This window comes from Megalobrama amblycephala, linkage group LG4 (assembly GCF_018812025.1).
Source record: "Megalobrama amblycephala isolate DHTTF-2021 linkage group LG4, ASM1881202v1, whole genome shotgun sequence".
NCBI lineage: Eukaryota > Metazoa > Chordata > Actinopteri > Cypriniformes > Xenocyprididae > Megalobrama > Megalobrama amblycephala.
Window position 1 is genome coordinate 15789018 of NC_063047.1, and position 18489 is coordinate 15807506.

Genomic DNA, 18489 nt, shown 5'->3' on the forward strand with positions numbered 1-18489 from the left:
AACGGCATGTTTATTGCTTGGTAGCTCGATCTGGTTTAGCACCACGTAGGCCTATGTTACTTAGGCTACCTATTCTATTGCATGTCATGCGTGAATCGGTGGGCGGGGCTAAATGGTCAGGCAGCGATGAAGTAGGCGTTGATCTTCTGCGGAGGCAGAGCTTGCTGCCCTTTGACGTCATAGATCCCCACTTTTTGTCGTTTGCTGGGTCTGGTGTCAATAAAAGCTTTTATTGGACTAACAAGGAAGTTTTCAGCTCTAAAACTTACAGGATATTCTTACAGGATATTCTCAACAACCTTGTTTAATAGGTTGTCTTGATGACACCCAGATCAGTACAATTATCCCTCTTCTTTGCTCATAAATACTTGAACAAGCTCGCGTCTTTTGTGTCATAAAAATATGATCGGTTTATGTGATCGGCAAGCTGAGAGACCACGTATAGAATCATATGAATTAATTGACAACATTTTCGGATAAGTGGCTGATCATTTGGTGCATTCCTAGAAAATACACAAAAAGGTTTTTCATATTCATGTTTGACCTCAGAGCATATAAACTCTTGCACTCCCCCTGCGAACTCTGGTTGGGAACCACTGGGTTAGAGGGCATACCATGGCTTAAAGCAGCCCAAAAAGTCCATGATTGTGGCTGGAATGGAAATAAGATATTCCAGTATTTAAACTCATGGTGCCATTTAAGAAAGTGCTAATAGATAATAATTAAAAAGATATGACCATCAGATATGAATCTTGAGATATGGAAAAGCATATTGAGGAGGCTGAAATTACAACTTGGCTAACTGAAAGGTCAGGCTAAGGGGAATGTCTCTGAGTATTTATATGAGGTAAGCTTGCCAGCAGGATCAGAAGGAGGTACTGTAGCTGCAGAAAACAGCAGTTTAAATCAGTCCATCAAATGAAAACAAGCTTAAGTGATTGGAAAATCTGGTAACACTTTATTTTACAGTGTTATTGTTACACTCGTAGTAATAACTATGAATTATGTATAATTACATAATAGTCCTCACCCAAAGTACATGTAGTTAACTGATATTTCTCTGTCTCTGTTATTTGATACCATCTAACCCTTAGGACTTTTAAATGTAAAAGAATAAACATCTTTCAAGTGACAGAGAGTGGTGCAGGTATGACATCAGAACCTGGAAGTCTAATTCAACGCTGGTTCCTTTTTTTCCTATGGGGTTTTATAATGGGGTTTTTCAATTTATGTGTAAAATAAAGCCTGTGGTAAACATAACTTGACTATACTTTGATGTTTTGTTAGACAACGTAAATTACATACACCTATAGCGAAAACACGAATTTTAAAGCAGTTATGTTCATTTTTGAAAACATACATTTTTTATAAGTGTAGTAAGGTTAGTTGATATGGGAAGAAGGAGGCGGGAACCGGCGAACGTTCACAAACTGTAATATATCAAATAAACAAATACAAAATGAAAGTAAATGCTGGCAGACCCTCACGGACATCTGCCGGCCACACAAACATAATAAAACATAACATAAAATCCAGGCCTGCTCCTCTCTCGTCCTTCACTGTCGTCGCTCCTCCTTTTTATGCTTCCTGAGCTCCTCCGTGAGAGATACGAGACCGGTGCAACATGCAGCTGCGGCCTCGCACCGTTCCCTCACGGCTCTTGCCCCGCCTTGCTCGTCACATACCCCCATCGCCACTTGCGGGCCAGGGGGTACCCACAAGACTGCGCTCTACTCCCCCCGGGGGCCAGTCTCGGTGGCCGCAGCACCTGGGGGTAAGGACAGATGGGACGAGAGAGGGAAGAGAGGAAAAAAAAAATCTTGGTCTGGTTCCCGGACACACTGCTGCGCGGTCCTCAGCAATCCAAGAGGCTCTTCCTCACGGTGCCATGTGATGGTACTGGACGGTGGACGGCTCGATCCTCCTCCGCCACCTGGCCGGCGATGGCTCCTCTGGCTGAGGGCAGCCGGCAGCTCCTCCCCCGTTCCCTGCTCCTCCCCTTCATGGCGGACGGCAGCAGGCTCCGGTCCACGGTGAACGGCAGCGACTCCTCCGTTCCTTCTCGGACGGCAGCCACCCCACCTTGACCCAGGAGCATGGCAGCGAGTTCTCTGTCCCACCTGTTGATCAGTCGCTCCAGTGGTTGCTAGGGCTTTCTGGGTGATTGCTAAGGTGTTGCAATGCGGTTGCTAGGATACTCAGGGTGGATGTTAGGTGTTGCTACACAGTTGCTAGGGTGTTGGTATATGGTTGTTAATGTACTCAGGGTGGTTGCTAAGGTGTTCCTATGCGTTTGTTAGGGTGTTCATTGTGGTTTCAAGGGCATTGCTACATGGTTGCTAAGGTATTCTGGGTGGTTGCTAGGATGTTGCTAGGGTGTTCAGGGTGGTTGCTAGGGTGTTGCTATGCAGCTGTAGCAACACACTTGAAACCACCTAGAGTACCCTAACATGATTGATAAGGTGATCAATGTGGTTTCAAGGGCGTTGTTACACGGTTGCTAGGGTGTTGCTATGCGGTTGCTAGGGTACTCTGGATGGTTCCAAGGGTGTTGCTATGTGGTTGCTAGGGTACTCTGGGTGGTTGCTAGGGTGTTGCTATGCTGTTGTTAGAGTGTTCATTGTGGTTTCAAAGGCATTGCTACATGGTTGCTAAGGTGTTCTGGGTGGTTGCTAGGGTGTTGCTATGCAGTTGCTTTGATCAGTGTGGTTTCAAGGGCATATGTACACAGTTGCTAGGGTGTTCTCTGTGGATGCTAGGGTTTTGCTATGCTGTTGCTTGGGTGTTCTGGGTGGTTTCTAGGGTATTGCTATGCGCTTGCTAGGTTTCTCTGGGTGGTTCCAGGGACATTTCTATGTGGTTGCAAGGGTACTCTGGGTGGTTGCTAGGGTGTTGCTACACAGTTGCTAGGGTTTTGTGGGTGGTTGCTAGGGTGTTGCTATGCAAATCTCAAACTCATTTTAGTCTGTCATGTAGCTGAGGCTTAGACTGTGGCTGTTGAAGACGAAGACATAACCTTTGAACATTTGCAGAAATAGTAACAAAGGGATTTTTTCAGGATGGGAATGTGCCATTTTTTAGCACTGGCTTTCTTTTACAAAGAAAAACTGCCATTTAATATGTGTTTTCACTGTATTAAACATACTTTCCAGTATTTTTCTATATTCTACATTCTTAAACTATATATGCTGACACAATAGCCTGCTACAAGAATTGTCATGGGTGAATAGGTGAAATGGTTTCTCATTCAAAAAAAGAAAGGAAGAAACAAATGCTGTTCAAGAATGCTTTTTCGTTTTGAATATTTTTTTGAATATTTATCATCACTGTTTTTAATCAATAGTGAGAAAGTCACACTACAGCTCTTGCTTTACCTCCGTGGAACTAACTTTATTGCAGTGTGGTTGTATTTAGCACTTTTTAAAACAAAAAACTAGATGTGCCTGACTGCCAAGAAAATGCTAAGGGTCATTCATGTACCAACTCTCATGAGTTCCGAATGTACCCTCTTCCCAAAACAGGATTTATTTACTTCAGTGTGTCATATGTTATTAATAGACTAAAAATAAATAATAACACATGAAACTTTGAGATAGAAGCTGTGACCTTAGCTGTGCAGTAGTCAGAGAAATATTTAAGCAATAAAGCAATAAAGGTTTGACTTATGACTGATTCCATCAGATAGGATGTCTGTGAGTCTGTCCATAAATTTCTAAAAAAAAAATTGGGTCAAGAAAGCAGAATATATGCCCATGTATAGATTCTGCTTGGTGTGCATGAACAACTTCTATAAAAGCCAAGAGGATAGACCAGAAGAGATGCAGAAGACCTCAGAAGTTCCATCCAGTGGTAAGAGTGGATGACTGTGACTGAAAGGCATTTTATCATTATCACTTATGCATTTGTACTTAAAGTAATTGTATTTTTATTTACATTAATACATTTTAATGAATTGATTTTTTTTTCTTTTCAATTCAAGGGTAGTGAAAATTTCATCTGGTCTCAAGGACAAAAAGCAAGTGAGTTTGATTCAGTGTGTGGATTAGGGTAGAGGAAAACAGTTATAGTCTGTATCATAGATGAAAACTGGTAAAGCATGCTGCTTTAAAAAAACTTGTGTAATTTATTTACAAAGAAATATGTTTAAATGTATTAGTAAGATGAATTTAAGGACTTGGTCCCATTAACCCTTTATTTACTGTATTTTTAGGGGCCAAGCATAGACACCTATTGTATTTTATTGCGTTATTATATTCTGTTTTTCTTCTTCCACTTTTGAGTGTATAAGAGCCCATAGAACCGCTTGTGGGAAAGTTATATAAATTTGGCACAAACATAGAGGACAGTCTGAACATTAAACACTGCAAATGTGGAGACTTGCAATCATGCTAATAACTTTAAAACTGTAAGAAACAACAAAACTCATGCTGAATCGACTGCTCCCTATGACCGAAATTTCTGTCATGATATACTGTATACATGTATGTCAACTAAAGTGCATATAAGTATAAGTGGCCATAACTCTTAAATTGAATGAAATATTTTCACCAAATTTGACACATTTCTTTTGAAACAGAAAAAGAAGCAGGAAAGAGCCAACTGATGATGGTATAATAGAGCAAAACATGAAATTGGCTCTAACTACAGAACTGTTGGTCTGATTAAATTAAATTAAATTCAAAATAGTTATGCAGTGTTGTTATCATAATCCATGATGGCATTTGCATAAATATAGAAAGGTCTAAATATCATAAAATATTAAATTATTATGATAAAAAAAATTGACAGTAATTTCTTAATTTTTGTCAGTAAATCTTATGCATCCACTGAGGAAAAAAAACAAACAAACTCTAGTACACTTATCTACAGTGGAGAAAAACTTCTCTCTTTAGAGAGAGGTATTATTTTTCCTCTTTTTACCCAAAATAGGGTATTGTGATCATTATTGAGTACACACATGTAATTTAATGTCTGTTTCATTCATACTCGTAGCCGGAGGATGCTCGAGCAGAAAGTCCACTAGTGAGACTCATGATCGACAGTGAGAATCTCTGTATTGAACTGAAACTTCATATATACCACAATTCATATTGTACTGTGTGCTGTCCCCCGACAACAGCATATCAATTTCATCACCAGAAAGACATATTCAATCACCCCTTACCTGCTTCTTGCTTGCTATCTAAATGTTTATCTAGTATTGTTTTATGTGTCTGTATTCATGTGTAAACCTAAACTTAGGAATATGTCTCTTTCCTAACACAATTCATGTGTTTCATTTCATGAGTCTTGCCTTTATTGTTACATGGAATATTTATGAAATTTTTAAAAGATAATTTTATCCTTTCTCTCTTTAGTAAGTCGCCACCATGAGTACGGACGCGGAGATGGCCGCGTATGGCAAGGCTGCCATTTACCTTCGTAAGCCTGAGAGGGAGAGAATCGAGGCTCAGAGCAAACCATTTGATGCCAAGACTGCCTGCTATGTGGCTGATGTCAAAGAGTTGTATCTCAAGGGAACAATTAAGAGCAAAGATGGTGCCAAAGTCACAGTTGAATTGCTTGACACTAAGGAGGTGAGTTATATAGATGCTCATTAAATTATTATTACATTGTTTTCTTTTATATCTAATATCTAATTTATCAAATTTATAGGAGAGAGTTGCTAAGGAAGAAGATGTCTACCCAATGAATCCTCCCAAGTATGACAAGATTGAGGACATGGCCATGATGACCCATCTCAATGAAGCCTCTGTGCTGTATAACCTCAAAGAGCGTTATGCTGCATGGATGATCTACGTAGGTTCTGAAACAATATAAAACAGGATTTAAGTTCATTTTGTCTGTGTTGTTGCAATCTGACCACTTCTCTACTCATTTCAGACCTACTCTGGGCTCTTCTGCGCAACTGTGAACCCCTACAAGATGCTCCCAGTGTATGATCCAGAAGTGGTGACTGCTTACAGAGGCAAAAAGCGTATGGAGGCCCCTCCCCACATCTTCTCTGTCTCTGACAATGCCTATCAGTTTATGCAAACTGGTAAGACATTATGGAATTGAATTGTATAGAATTCTTTAAGGTGAATTAGATGACGCTGTTAATATAAGAAGGATTTACTGGATATTTTACAAATTACAATCAACAGATAGAGAAAACCAGTCTGTCCTGATTACGTAAGTATTTTCATTTAATCTCAGACCATGACAAAAATTAAAAATTGAAAGTATAATGTAGATGGCAAATCTTTATGGAGATATTTACAAAATAGAATTTAGAAATGAACTTCTGAATATACTTTGAAAAGTCTACATGTCTTTTAATCTTCTGTTTTCTAATCTCTCATAAACCAGTGGAGAATCCGGTGCTGGAAAGACTGTGAACACCAAACGTGTCATCCAGTACTTTGCCACAGTTGCAGTATCAGGTGGTGAAAAGAAGAAAGAGGGTAAAATAAAGGTACTGTATGAGTCATGAGTCATCAACTATGTCATATATATTTTTTTGAAAGATGTTAATTTACACAAACTATATGATATGTGAATTTGTGAAATGCCTGCAAGCAGTCTTTAGACATGATATAATAAATAACTGAAAACCCTTCAAACATCACAGGGCTCTCTTGAGGACCAGATCATTGCTGCCAACCCTCTGCTTGAGGCTTATGGTAATGCCAAGACTGTGAGAAATGACAACTCCTCTCGTTTTGTAAGTTAACCACTGTTTATTTACAGTACAGATGGTCAGTTGTGTTCAGTTTTTTCTATACAGAGTTTTCTGTAAAGAGATTATTATTATTTATGTATTATGCTATTTTGTTTTAAACAGGGTAAATTTATCAGAATTCACTTTGGTACAACTGGAAAACTGGCTAGTGCTGACATTGAGACATGTAGGTGGACACGATTTCACTGATAAATCCTGCACATTTGTCTTTGTCTGTCACTGTTCAGATGATTGTGACTCAAGTACATTCTCTTAACAGATCTGCTGGAGAAGTCTAGAGTGTCATTCCAGCTTCCAGATGAGAGAGGCTACCACATCTTCTACCAGATGATGACCAACCATAAGCCTGAGCTGATTGGTAGGTGCACATATTTCATTCAATGTTTCAATGCCAGATAATATTGTAAGATACTCTTTTAAAATCTGTGTATTTTACAGAAATGACGCTCCTCACCACCAACCCCTATGACTTCCCCATGTGCAGTCAGGGTCAGATCACAGTGGCCAGCATTGATGATAAAGTGGAGCTGGATGCTACTGATGTGAGTCATTTCTGTTTGAATATTGAATTATTCTATATAAATGGCAAATCATAAATCTCATTCTTCTCTGTAATTTACAGGATGCTATTGACATTCTGGGTTTCAGTAACGAGGAGAAAATGGGCATTTACAAGTTCACTGGAGCTGTGCTTCATCATGGTAACATGAAGTTTAAACAGAAGCAGCGTGAGGAGCAGGCTGAGCCTGACGGCACAGAGGGTGAGACTTGTGTGCTTTTTGCAATATATCTTGAGACCAGTCTTAGTGCTTCTGTTTTATCCTGGGCTTTAAAATAGTAACAGCTGCATCAAATGTGCGTAAAATGTTTAGTGTAAATATAAATTAGAAGTATGCATTGCTGTGCATATCAATACATCTAAAAATAAAAGTAAAAGTACCTGGTGCCTGAATTATTATAATTTTACACATACACAAAAGACTCTGTAGAGCTAAGACAATTTATTTTAAAATGTTTTTAACAGAGGCTGACAAAATCGCCTACCTTCTGGGTTTGAACTCTGCTGAAATGCTAAAGGGTTTGTGCTACCCCAGAGTCAAGGTCGGAAATGAGTTTGTGACCAAAGGTCAGACCGTGCAACAGGTATAGTAACATTTCCAGCATGTCCATGTGTTCAACCAAAAATCTGGCTAATTATTGCAGAAGCAGAATTAAATATCTATTCTACAGGTGTACAACTCTGTCAGCGCCTTGGGCAAATCTATCTATGAGAGGATGTTCTTGTGGATGGTCATTCGTATCAACCAGATGTTGGACACAAAACAACAAAGAAATTTCTACATTGGCGTGCTGGATATTGCTGGCTTTGAGATCTTTGATGTAAGAATGATTATTTTATTTTATGTCACATTGAATCATATTCAGAAGTCAGTAAATGTTTCTGTTATTTTTTCCTCCAGTACAACAGCATGGAGCAGCTGTGCATCAACTTCACCAATGAGAAACTGCAACAGTTTTTCAACCACCACATGTTTGTGCTGGAACAAGAGGAGTACAAGAAGGAGGGCATTGTTTGGGAGTTCATTGACTTCGGCATGGACTTGGCTTCTTGCATTGAGCTCATTGAGAAGGTTTTTACTGGTTTATGAATTTATTCAATGCCACTGTCTATTCTCAAAATGTCATATTTTTTGTAATAAACAACATTCTTTTATAAACAGCCCATGGGTATCTTCTCCATCCTTGAAGAGGAGTGCATGTTCCCCAAGGCTTCAGACACTTCCTTCAAGAACAAGCTGTATGATCAGCATCTTGGCAAAAACAATGCTTTCCAGAAACCAAAGCCTGCCAAAGGCAAGGCCGAAGCCCACTTCTCCCTGGTTCACTACGCTGGAACTGTAGACTACAACATCACTGGCTGGTTGGACAAGAACAAGGATCCATTGAATGAATCTGTTCTGCAGCTGTACCAGAAGTCTTCTAACAAACTGCTGGCTTCTCTCTACCCAGCTGTTGTTGAAGGTAAAGAAAAAAAAAAAAAAACAACAACAACAAATTAACCAAAATGTTTTTCTTTTTTTTTGCATTTATACATGTTGCTTTATATTTGCATATCAATAGATACTACTAAAAAGGGTGGCAAGAAGAAGGGTGGATCCATGCAGACTGTGTCCTCCCAGTTCAGGGTATGTATAAAGATGACATCACAGCAATATTGCTGTACTTGAGGAAAAAAATGAAATACAAAGCATGCCAACCCTTTTCTATTCTCCACAGGAGAACTTGGGCAAACTCATGACCAACTTGAGGAGCACTCACCCTCACTTTGTGCGCTGTCTGATTCCTAATGAGTCCAAGACTCCAGGTAAAGTATTAAAGACTTAAGATATACAAAGTTCTGCCATGAAACTCTAGATGGCGCAGGCTAATAGGTCCTTTAAATCAACCTGCTCGTAATCACATCATTATCTATAGGGCACAGCTGATTGGTTCCTGCTGTATCAGTAGCCAATGAGCTTGCGTGCTCAACCTTCAAAACATTTTGGTGGCATGCCTAGCAGCGCTTCAGAAACCCTCCACCTTCCCCAGCTCTCCCTGTATAGATCTGCTGGGGATAATTCATTTACGCTATATTGTACAGCAGCAGCATCTCTTACTTGCTCACAGCAGTGTGCCGTGTATGTATTGGCAGTAGCAAGTCACGTACTTGCTCTGCAGCAGCAATAACCTACAGCAGCAGAAGCAATAAACACTCCGAGAGTTGTCATGACAGAAATTCTGGCACTCAATATATATGATGAAGTTAATTTACCAAGTTCATGGTGTAAACTGTTCGTTATAGGTCTCATGGAGAACTTCCTGGTTATCCACCAGCTGAGGTGTAACGGTGTACTGGAGGGTATCAGAATCTGCAGAAAGGGCTTCCCCAGCAGAATCCAATATGGTGACTTTAAGCAGAGGTAAATTAAACCACATGAAAATACCATTTCCTGTAGGAGTCTCCTAATTAAAAGAAATGAAGTATTTTGATAAATTTTCCACAGATACAAGGTGCTGAATGCTGGTGTTATCCCTGAAGGACAGTTTATGGATAACAAGAAGGCGAGTGAGAAACTCCTGGGATCCATCGACGTTCCTCATGATGAGTACAGATTTGGACACACAAAGGTTCATATTCAGCAGTGAACTTTCAAAGATTCTCTGATTATGATCATTTAGCCTATACAGATTAAATCAATATCTTTTGATTTATTGTTTTACATAAATTCAGGTGTTCTTCAAAGCTGGTCTTCTGGGTACTCTTGAGGAGATGCGTGATGAGAAACTGGCTACTCTGGTCACAATGACTCAGGCTCTCTGCCGTGGCTACGTGATGAGGAAGGAGTATGTGAAAATGACGGAGAGGAGGTGAGTATTGTCATGAGTAAAGGTGACATCAATGATAACTGTGTAAACAGTAAATAATGATAATTATGCCATTTAATGATGAATTATTCACAGGGAGTCCATTTACACTATCCAATACAACATCCGCTCATTCATGAATGTCAAACACTGGCCATGGATGAAGGTTTACTACAAGATTAAGCCTCTGCTGAAGAGTGCCGAGACTGAGAAGGAGCTGTCGGGCATGAAAGAGGACTTTATAAAATGCAAAGAGGCTTTGGCTAAGTCTGAAGCCAAAAAGAAGGAGCTTGAAGAGAAGATGGTATCACTGCTGCAAGAGAAAAATGATCTGCAGCTGCAAGTAGCATCTGTGAGTATTTCTACTTGAATTAACTGATTTTGGCTCCATTAAAATGAGCAATGTGGTTTCCAATGAAATAGCAATCTATTTTACTAACAGGAAACTGAGAATCTCTCAGATGCTGAGGAGAGGTGTGAGGGTCTGATCAAGAGCAAAATCCAGCTTGAAGGTAAACTCAAAGAGACAACTGAAAGACTGGAGGATGAGGAAGAAATCAATGCTGAACTGACAGCCAAGAAGAGGAAACTGGAGGATGAGTGCTCTGAGCTGAAGAAAGACATTGATGACCTTGAGCTCACCTTGGCTAAAGTGGAGAAGGAAAAACATGCCACTGAGAATAAGGTTGGAGACTGAGTTGGTTTAAGATTAGATTTAATCTCCGTCTTATATATTGATATAGAATATACATTGTAAAATATAACCTCACTTGAAACAAAAAAAAATCACACAGGTCAAGAACTTGACTGAGGAAATGACATCTCAGGATGAGAGCCTTGCCAAGCTTACGAAGGAGAAGAAAGCCCTCCAAGAGGCACATCAGCAGACACTGGATGATCTTCAGGCCGAGGAGGACAAAGTCAACACCCTGACCAAATCCAAGACAAAGCTTGAGCAGCAAGTTGATGATGTGAGTTGATTATGTGAATTAATTATATTAAATTACATATTATTAACAAAGTTCGGGAGAAGCATGTTGCCTAATTAACCCGAGAGAAGCGCATTCAGTTGATCAACTCAATAACGAGAAGAGGTATATATATATATATATACAGCATACTTACCTCTGTTCATTAACAGTTTATCAGCATCCCTCCACCACCCCATCACCTCACTTCTAGATCTAACCATTCTTATCAGAACCAGGGGGAGTTCTCTAGGTTCGGGCCAAACTCCAAGCTCAGAGCCCTCCCATATTTTGTATATCATTTTCCTGTAGCTTGAGGGTTCCCTTGAACAAGAGAAGAAGCTCCGCATGGACCTGGAGAGGGCCAAGAGAAAGCTTGAAGGAGACCTGAAATTATCACAAGAGTCCGTCATGGACCTGGAGAATGACAAGCAGCAATCTGATGAGAAAATAAAAAAGTAATTAAAGCATAAAATCTTTGAAAACATTGAAAACTTTTATTGTTGTGTTATCGTTTTTTTTTTTTTTTTTTTTTTTTTTTTTTTACAAACTACTTATTGTTGAACACCCACAGGAAAGACTTTGAAACAAGCCAGCTGCTTAGCAAGATAGAAGATGAACAATCTCTGGGTGCTCAACTCCAAAAAAAGATCAAGGAGCTTCAGGTATTTTGAGATTTTATACATTATGATCATTATGATCAAGTACATTATCACCCAAAATCTAATGAACTATTTTCCACCATAGGCTCGCATTGAGGAACTGGAGGAAGAGATCGAGGCTGAGCGTGCTGCTCGTGCCAAGGTTGAGAAGCAGAGAGCTGATCTCTCCAGGGAACTTGAGGAGATCAGTGAGAGGCTTGAGGAGGCTGGAGGAGCCAATTCTGCTCAGATCGAGATGAATAAGAAGCGTGAAGCTGAATTCCAGAAGCTGCGTCGTGATCTTGAAGAGTCCACCCTCCAGCATGAAGCTACAGCTGCTGCCCTACGCAAGAAGCAGGCAGACAGTGTGGCCGAGCTGGGAGAGCAAATCGACAACCTGCAGCGTGTCAAGCAGAAGCTTGAGAAGGAGAAGAGTGAATACAAAATGGAGATTGATGATCTTTCCAGCAACATGGAAGCTGTTGCCAAAGCAAAGGTTGGGAAATATTCTGAAGAATATATGTGACCCGTGCTTGCAAAATGAGTCGAAATGCCCACAAGCTAATTACGAGCTACAGGCAAAACAACTGAAAAATTACGATTTTGGTCAAATTTGAGGTTTTTACAAAAATTTTATTTGTATGTTTTCTGAGAGGTGTACCTTCCTTAATCTTTCCTTTGTTTTAATAATCATGAAAAATTGCAGTTTTTCTCTGCTGGCTTCTTGACAACTGGTACTTCCCCTCAGCACAAGTTTGGCAACGTTGTAAAGTGAAGCATACTCTTGCGAAATGATCTTAACTAGATTTTTCTCAAAATTGACTTTGCTAACTCTATCGACTTCAAATAGGTGTAGCTAAGTCCTTTTTTGTCTGCTTCCAACAAATCATACATCATACATTTTTGGAAATGCGCTCAATATGACGCCAGCATGGGTCACATATAACAAGAAGTTTTTTTTTCAAATATCTAATGACTTTTGTATTTACAGGGCAATCTTGAGAAGATGTGCCGCACACTTGAGGACCAATTTAGTGAAATGAAGTCCAAGAATGACGAGAACTGTCGCCAGATAAATGATCTCAGTGCTCAAAGAGCAAGATTTCAAACTGAAAATGGTAACTAATGACAAATTGTGACCAATCATGAACAAATCAATATTATATCAAAAGTAATTAATGTCAATAATTAACAATAATCATAAAAAAACAATAATAGTGTATTACTATTGTTCACCAGTGAATTTCTGACTGTAACAAAGTCTTATTAGAGGATTTTTTTTATGTTGACTGATAAAATCTTACATCCATTTGTTTTGAAATGAACTGATAGAGACATAGCACAATCTGACACAGTGAATTTGAAAATATACAGGTGAATTTGGCCGTCAGCTGGAGGAGAAGGAAGCTCTAGTTTCTCAGCTCACCAGAGGCAAACAAGCTTTCACTCAGCAAATTGAGGAGCTTAAGAGGCATATTGAAGAGGAGGTTAAGGTAATACAGCATAATCAATACATACATATACTTGTACATTACTATAATGCAGAGACTAGCTAATAATTATGTGACTTTGTCTCCTAGGCTAAGAACGCACTGGCCCATGCTGTACAATCAGCCCGTCATGACTGTGACCTGCTCCGTGAGCAGTTTGAGGAAGAGCAGGAGGCAAAGGCTGAGCTGCAGCGGGGAATGTCAAAGGCCAACAGCGAGGTTGCTCAATGGAGAACCAAATATGAAACTGATGCCATTCAGCGCACTGAGGAGCTTGAAGAGTCCAAGTATGTATATTATTGAATAATATTCTCAATTCTCACAGCTATATTATAGATTAGAATTTAGAATAATGTGTATTACTTAACAGGAAGAAGCTGGCTCAGCGTCTGCAAGAGGCAGAGGAACAAGTTGAGGCAGTGAACTCCAAATGTGCATCTCTGGAGAAGACCAAACAGAGACTACAGGCTGAGGTGGAGGACCTCATGATTGATGTGGAGAGAGCCAATGGTTTGGCTGCTAACCTTGACAAGAAGCAGAAGAACTTTGACAAGGTAAACAATTTTAGTCATATGATATTCTCTTTGTAAAATATTGCTGGAATGGGCTTTGTTTCATTTTTTTTTTTAAACAAACCTGAAATATCTCCACTAAAGGTCCTGGCAGAATGGAAGCAGAAATATGAGGAAGGTCAGGCAGAGCTGGAAGGTGCCCAGAAAGAGGCTCGTTCACTCAGTACTGAGCTGTTCAAGATGAAGAACTCCTATGAAGAAAGTCTGGATCAACTGGAGACCATCAAGAGAGAGAACAAGAATCTGCAGCGTAAGAATGAAACCATTAAATTAGAGAGAGAGAGAAAAATAATGTTCTAATTCTCAGTGAGCATTAAAAAGTAAGCACATATGATTAATGAATGTTTATTATGATAAAGATTATATATTTTTTTCTTTCTATAGAGGAGATTTCAGATCTGACAGAGCAGTTAAGTGAGACTGGGAAAGGCATCCATGAGCTGGAAAAGGCCAAAAAGACAGTGGAGACTGAGAAGGCAGAGATTCAGACCGCCCTGGAGGAGGCTGAAGTAAGTATCTGAAGATCAATATGGAATTCTTGCTAGAACCATTATACTATGTTGTTAATATATATTTTCATTTTCACATTTAAATGCAGTTTTTATATTTCATAGGGCACCCTGGAGCATGAGGAGTCCAAGATTCTTCGTGTCCAGCTTGAGCTAAATCAGGTCAAAAGTGAGATTGACAGGAAGCTTGCAGAGAAGGATGAGGAGATGGAACAGATCAAGAGGAACAGCCAGAGAGTAATTGAATCCATGCAGAGCACTCTGGACTCTGAAGTTAGGAGCAGGAATGATGCTCTGAGAATCAAGAAGAAGATGGAGGGAGACCTTAATGAGATGGAGATTCAGCTAAGCCATGCCAATCGCCAGGCTGCTGAGGCCCAAAAACAGCTCAGGAACGTTCAGGGACAACTCAAGGTATGTGACATCTTTTTGACTTTGGGATGTATTCATATTTTTTTTATAATCTAACATGTGAAAAAGCATGTGAAGATAAGCTCTATAGATAAAGCATTTACATATTTAAAGCCCAACAGAAAGCACATCAAAAGCTCATTGTAAAGCTTTTGTTGTGTTCAGGATGCCCAACTGCACCTTGATGATGCCCAGAGAGGACAGGAAGACATGAAGGAGCAGGTAGCCATGGTGGAGCGCAGAAACACTCTGATGCAGTCTGAGATTGAGGAGCTGAGAGGTGCTCTAGAGCAGACAGAGAGAGGCCGCAAAGTGGCTGAACAAGAGCTGGTGGATATCAGCGAGCGTGTTGGGCTGCTGCACTCTCAGGTAAGTGCATATTGTTTCCCTGAAATTAAGGAAATTGAGAGCATCATTCAAAATGTTCATACTGTTGCCAATCATTTTGTAGAATACAAGTCTCCTGAACACCAAGAAGAAGCTTGAGGCTGACCTTATTCATGTCCAGAGTGAAGTTGATGACACAGTACAGGAAGCCAGAAATGCAGAGGAGAAGGCCAAGAAGGCCATCACTGATGTGAGTAACAGTAGCAGTCAAATGCCTCACCAAGACACGTGTGTACTTAAAAAATGTGGAACTAATGAATTTCTGCATTCACGCAAAAGGCTGCAATGATGGCAGAAGAGCTCAAGAAAGAGCAGGACACCAGTTCTCACCTTGAGAGGATGAAGAAGAATCTGGAGGTCACAGTGAAGGACCTGCAGCACCGTCTGGATGAGGCTGAGAATCTGGCCATGAAGGGAGGAAAGAAACAACTCCAGAAACTGGAGTCCAGAGTAAGCCTCTTTATAGTTATGATGTGGGCAATGTGAAGTATGTTATAATATTATAAATTATGAATGAATTGTTTGATTAAAAATAATCTCTACTATAGGTTCGTGAGCTTGAGACTGAAGTTGAAGCAGAGCAGAGACGTGGAGCTGATGCTGTTAAGGGTGTCCGCAAATATGAGAGGAGAGTGAAAGAGCTCACTTATCAGGTATGACTATATTCCTCATAAGTTTGTTCAGACAAAAGAGTTCGTATAATATTGTATGTACTGACAATACCTATTTTTTAGTAAAGGATCAAGACTTAATCTAGTAAATATGTGTATTTTTTGAAGACTGACGAGGACAAGAAGAACGTCGCCAGACTCCAGGATCTGGTTGACAAACTGCAGCTGAAGGTCAAAGCCTACAAGAGGCAGTCTGAAGAGGCGGTATGTAAAACCTAATAGAACATTTTGACACTGTAATTATTTATATTTGAATGCTAATTTGATGATACATGAAATATTTATTTATTTTAAAAAATAAAAAAACTTTAGGAGGAGCAAGCCAATGGTTACCTGTCCAAGTTGAGGAAGGTGCAGCATGAGCTGGAAGAGGCTGAGGAGCGTGCTGACATTTCTGAGTCTCAGGTCAACAAGCTCAGAGTTAAGAGCCGTGATGCTGGAAAGGTAAGACTGGGTAGATGAGTTATTTCATTATTAAAACTGTTTATCCAAATACATAAACTACCTCTTAGCAGAAGTATAGTGGAACTATGATAATTTTGCTGATGTTACATGTCCTGTATGACATTTGCACATCTGTATTATCTTCATTATGTAAATGTAATGCCTCTTCCTTATTTCCCAGGCCAAAGAAGAATGAATGAAGAAGAATCTTTAAAACGTGAAAGGAGCATTAACTGAAGTCATATAATATGAATGTTTAGTGTAAAAGTACCTTTCTTAATAAACCTGTATATTTCAGTAAATAAGACTTTGTGTGATTTATTTATTTTTTTTTTTTAATTTTTACAGCAAGATACACTTATTGTTCACATCATAAGAGTGCTGATTATCAAGAGTGTCTTTAATCCAAATTTGAACTCTTAAAGGTTCCATAAAAGTTAAAAAGAGTCCATAAAATGTAATACTCATCTTCACTGAATGCATTCACACAAACATTTCTGCTATAAAGTTTCCACACTGGATTGATGTTATCTTCCTCTAACAATTTTGGAAAATACTCTACTCTACACTGCAATTTAAAATAGTATTCTGAGTCTTAAAGAGTTAAACCTCAGTGCCATTCAAATTAACACAACACCATTACACAAATCAGACCATACAGTACCTATGTATAAGGTACAGTATCTGAATATACTGTAAAGCTTAAAACTGGACTACTGCAATGTTCTATGAACCAACCTTCCAGTTAGCACAATTAAGCCTCTAAAGATGTATCATGCACCACTCACACACCAAGCACTGAATAAGCCAGAGATGGCTCAGTCACATCCAGTCTATAATATCTCACAAATGTGTGCAGTGATGCCCAGCTCACCGCAGCACAAATGTTCTTAATAGAAATGTTACCCACCCAAAGTAACAGGAAAGGGTTAGCTTAAGTGGTGGGTGCAGATATAGCTGTGGCCTGTAGGTGCGCAGATGAGCAGTCTCAAGAGAGCAGAGCCAGCATTATACAGCGTTATGAGATTGACGTTTTGAATCCTCCTGTGAAAAAGGTTATTTTTGTTGTGTATTTCACAAAATGTTTTTTTTTTCTGTTCAATTAATCTAATTTACGTTGTATTAAAAAAAAAGGTTACGTGATGCATGATATGCTCCGATGAAACAGTTCATCACTTTTTTCCCCTCATAATCACAAACTCTGGTGATGGACAATGATGGAGAGAGGTGGCCTAGGGTTCAGCATTCCTGGGGAACTGAACTTGACTTAAGAGCGCATGTTATCACCTTGCTAATGCAAGCACTACATCCAGCCAGTTTGTTGAGATTTACCTGATATCACCAAAAACTCAAGATGAAACTGGCTCCATACGGAGATGATAGAATCTCGCGAAGGTGTAGGTTGTAGCCTAGCCCGCAGCTCTAGATATGTCTGCTAGCAAAGCACCGTTTGCCAGAGCCGAAGTGGCAGCGACACCGCGAGTGGAGTGAGCTCTCACTCCAAGCGGGCTTGGCACACCTTGGCAATTTATGTCAAGTCAAGTGAAGTAATTTTCACTTATATAGCACTTTTCACAATACATATTGTTTCAAAGCAGCTTCACAGTGACAATAGGAAAATTCTTATCGAACTAAAGTTGGTTTTTGATTGAATCACTTCTGTTGTAAAAATTGTTAATTATTACTTTAGGGGGAGCTTTAATGACACCTTTTCTACTGAAAACCGAATACCTTTAATGCATTCTTGCCGTTCATTTATGTGTTTATTCTATAGGTTTGTGTGTTTCAGTGTGTATGTGTGCAAAAGCTTGGTCTTTTTAAAAAAGTGATATTTGCCAAATTACTTGTCCGCAGTGCCGCGTTAAGCCTTCGCGGGGCCCTGGGCTAACGAACGCAAAGGCCCCCCCAAGCGACCCAACCCCAATGCAATAGATCATCGTTAGGACATGGTAATGGACCCTTTCTTTGTCCATTTATTCAGCTTCTTAATGATTTTAGTAGTAACATTTAACATAGATAGGCTTTAGCAAGTTATTGACAACATTATTTATATTATACTTCATTTTTATGAACATGCACGCGGCTTCTGTCTCGCGCACAGACGCGCGTGTGAGCCTTTAAAAGTATTTGGCTGCGGAAAGATGCGTTCGGCGTGTGCACTACGCTGCACACTATGTAGTGGACTTTTGTTTTCAAGCACTCAATTCACTTTCACATGGGCTGTTGTACAGTACAAACACGGACCGTGCCATCACAAAAATTGAGCT

General features: G+C 39.7%; 2 protein-coding genes across 4 annotated transcripts in view; one reads left to right on the forward strand and one right to left on the reverse strand.

Moving 5' to 3' along the window:
* The window catches only part of LOC125266831 (zinc finger BED domain-containing protein 4-like), a 75237-nt gene that overhangs the window by 3866 nt on the left and 52882 nt on the right, over positions 1 to 18489 (reverse strand). The window lies entirely within an intron of this gene.
* Positions 3737 to 16524, forward strand: LOC125266827 (myosin heavy chain, fast skeletal muscle-like). 3 transcript variants are annotated; one of them, XM_048187890.1, is made up of 41 exons: positions 3737 to 3849; positions 3980 to 4019; positions 5358 to 5576; positions 5656 to 5799; positions 5884 to 6040; positions 6147 to 6174; positions 6352 to 6457; positions 6614 to 6706; positions 6827 to 6890; positions 6984 to 7082; positions 7163 to 7266; positions 7347 to 7485; positions 7749 to 7867; positions 7955 to 8104; positions 8185 to 8355; positions 8446 to 8746; positions 8846 to 8910; positions 9002 to 9089; positions 9567 to 9684; positions 9769 to 9892; positions 9996 to 10132; positions 10226 to 10481; positions 10572 to 10814; positions 10924 to 11100; positions 11410 to 11555; positions 11672 to 11762; positions 11845 to 12234; positions 12730 to 12856; positions 13113 to 13231; positions 13319 to 13515; positions 13599 to 13782; positions 13885 to 14050; positions 14185 to 14309; positions 14415 to 14723; positions 14886 to 15089; positions 15172 to 15297; positions 15387 to 15557; positions 15656 to 15760; positions 15887 to 15982; positions 16091 to 16222; positions 16404 to 16524. In XM_048187890.1, exons 3-41 carry the CDS (start codon positions 5370 to 5372, stop codon positions 16416 to 16418), a joined length of 5793 nt encoding a protein of 1930 aa, XP_048043847.1. In that variant the 5' UTR covers positions 3737 to 3849; positions 3980 to 4019; positions 5358 to 5369; the 3' UTR covers positions 16419 to 16524. The 3 variants fall into 3 exon arrangements, with proteins under 3 accessions (XP_048043847.1, XP_048043845.1, XP_048043846.1); XM_048187888.1 differs by having other exon boundaries at positions 16091 to 16433; XM_048187889.1 differs by having other exon boundaries at positions 3750 to 3849; positions 3980 to 4015; positions 16091 to 16433.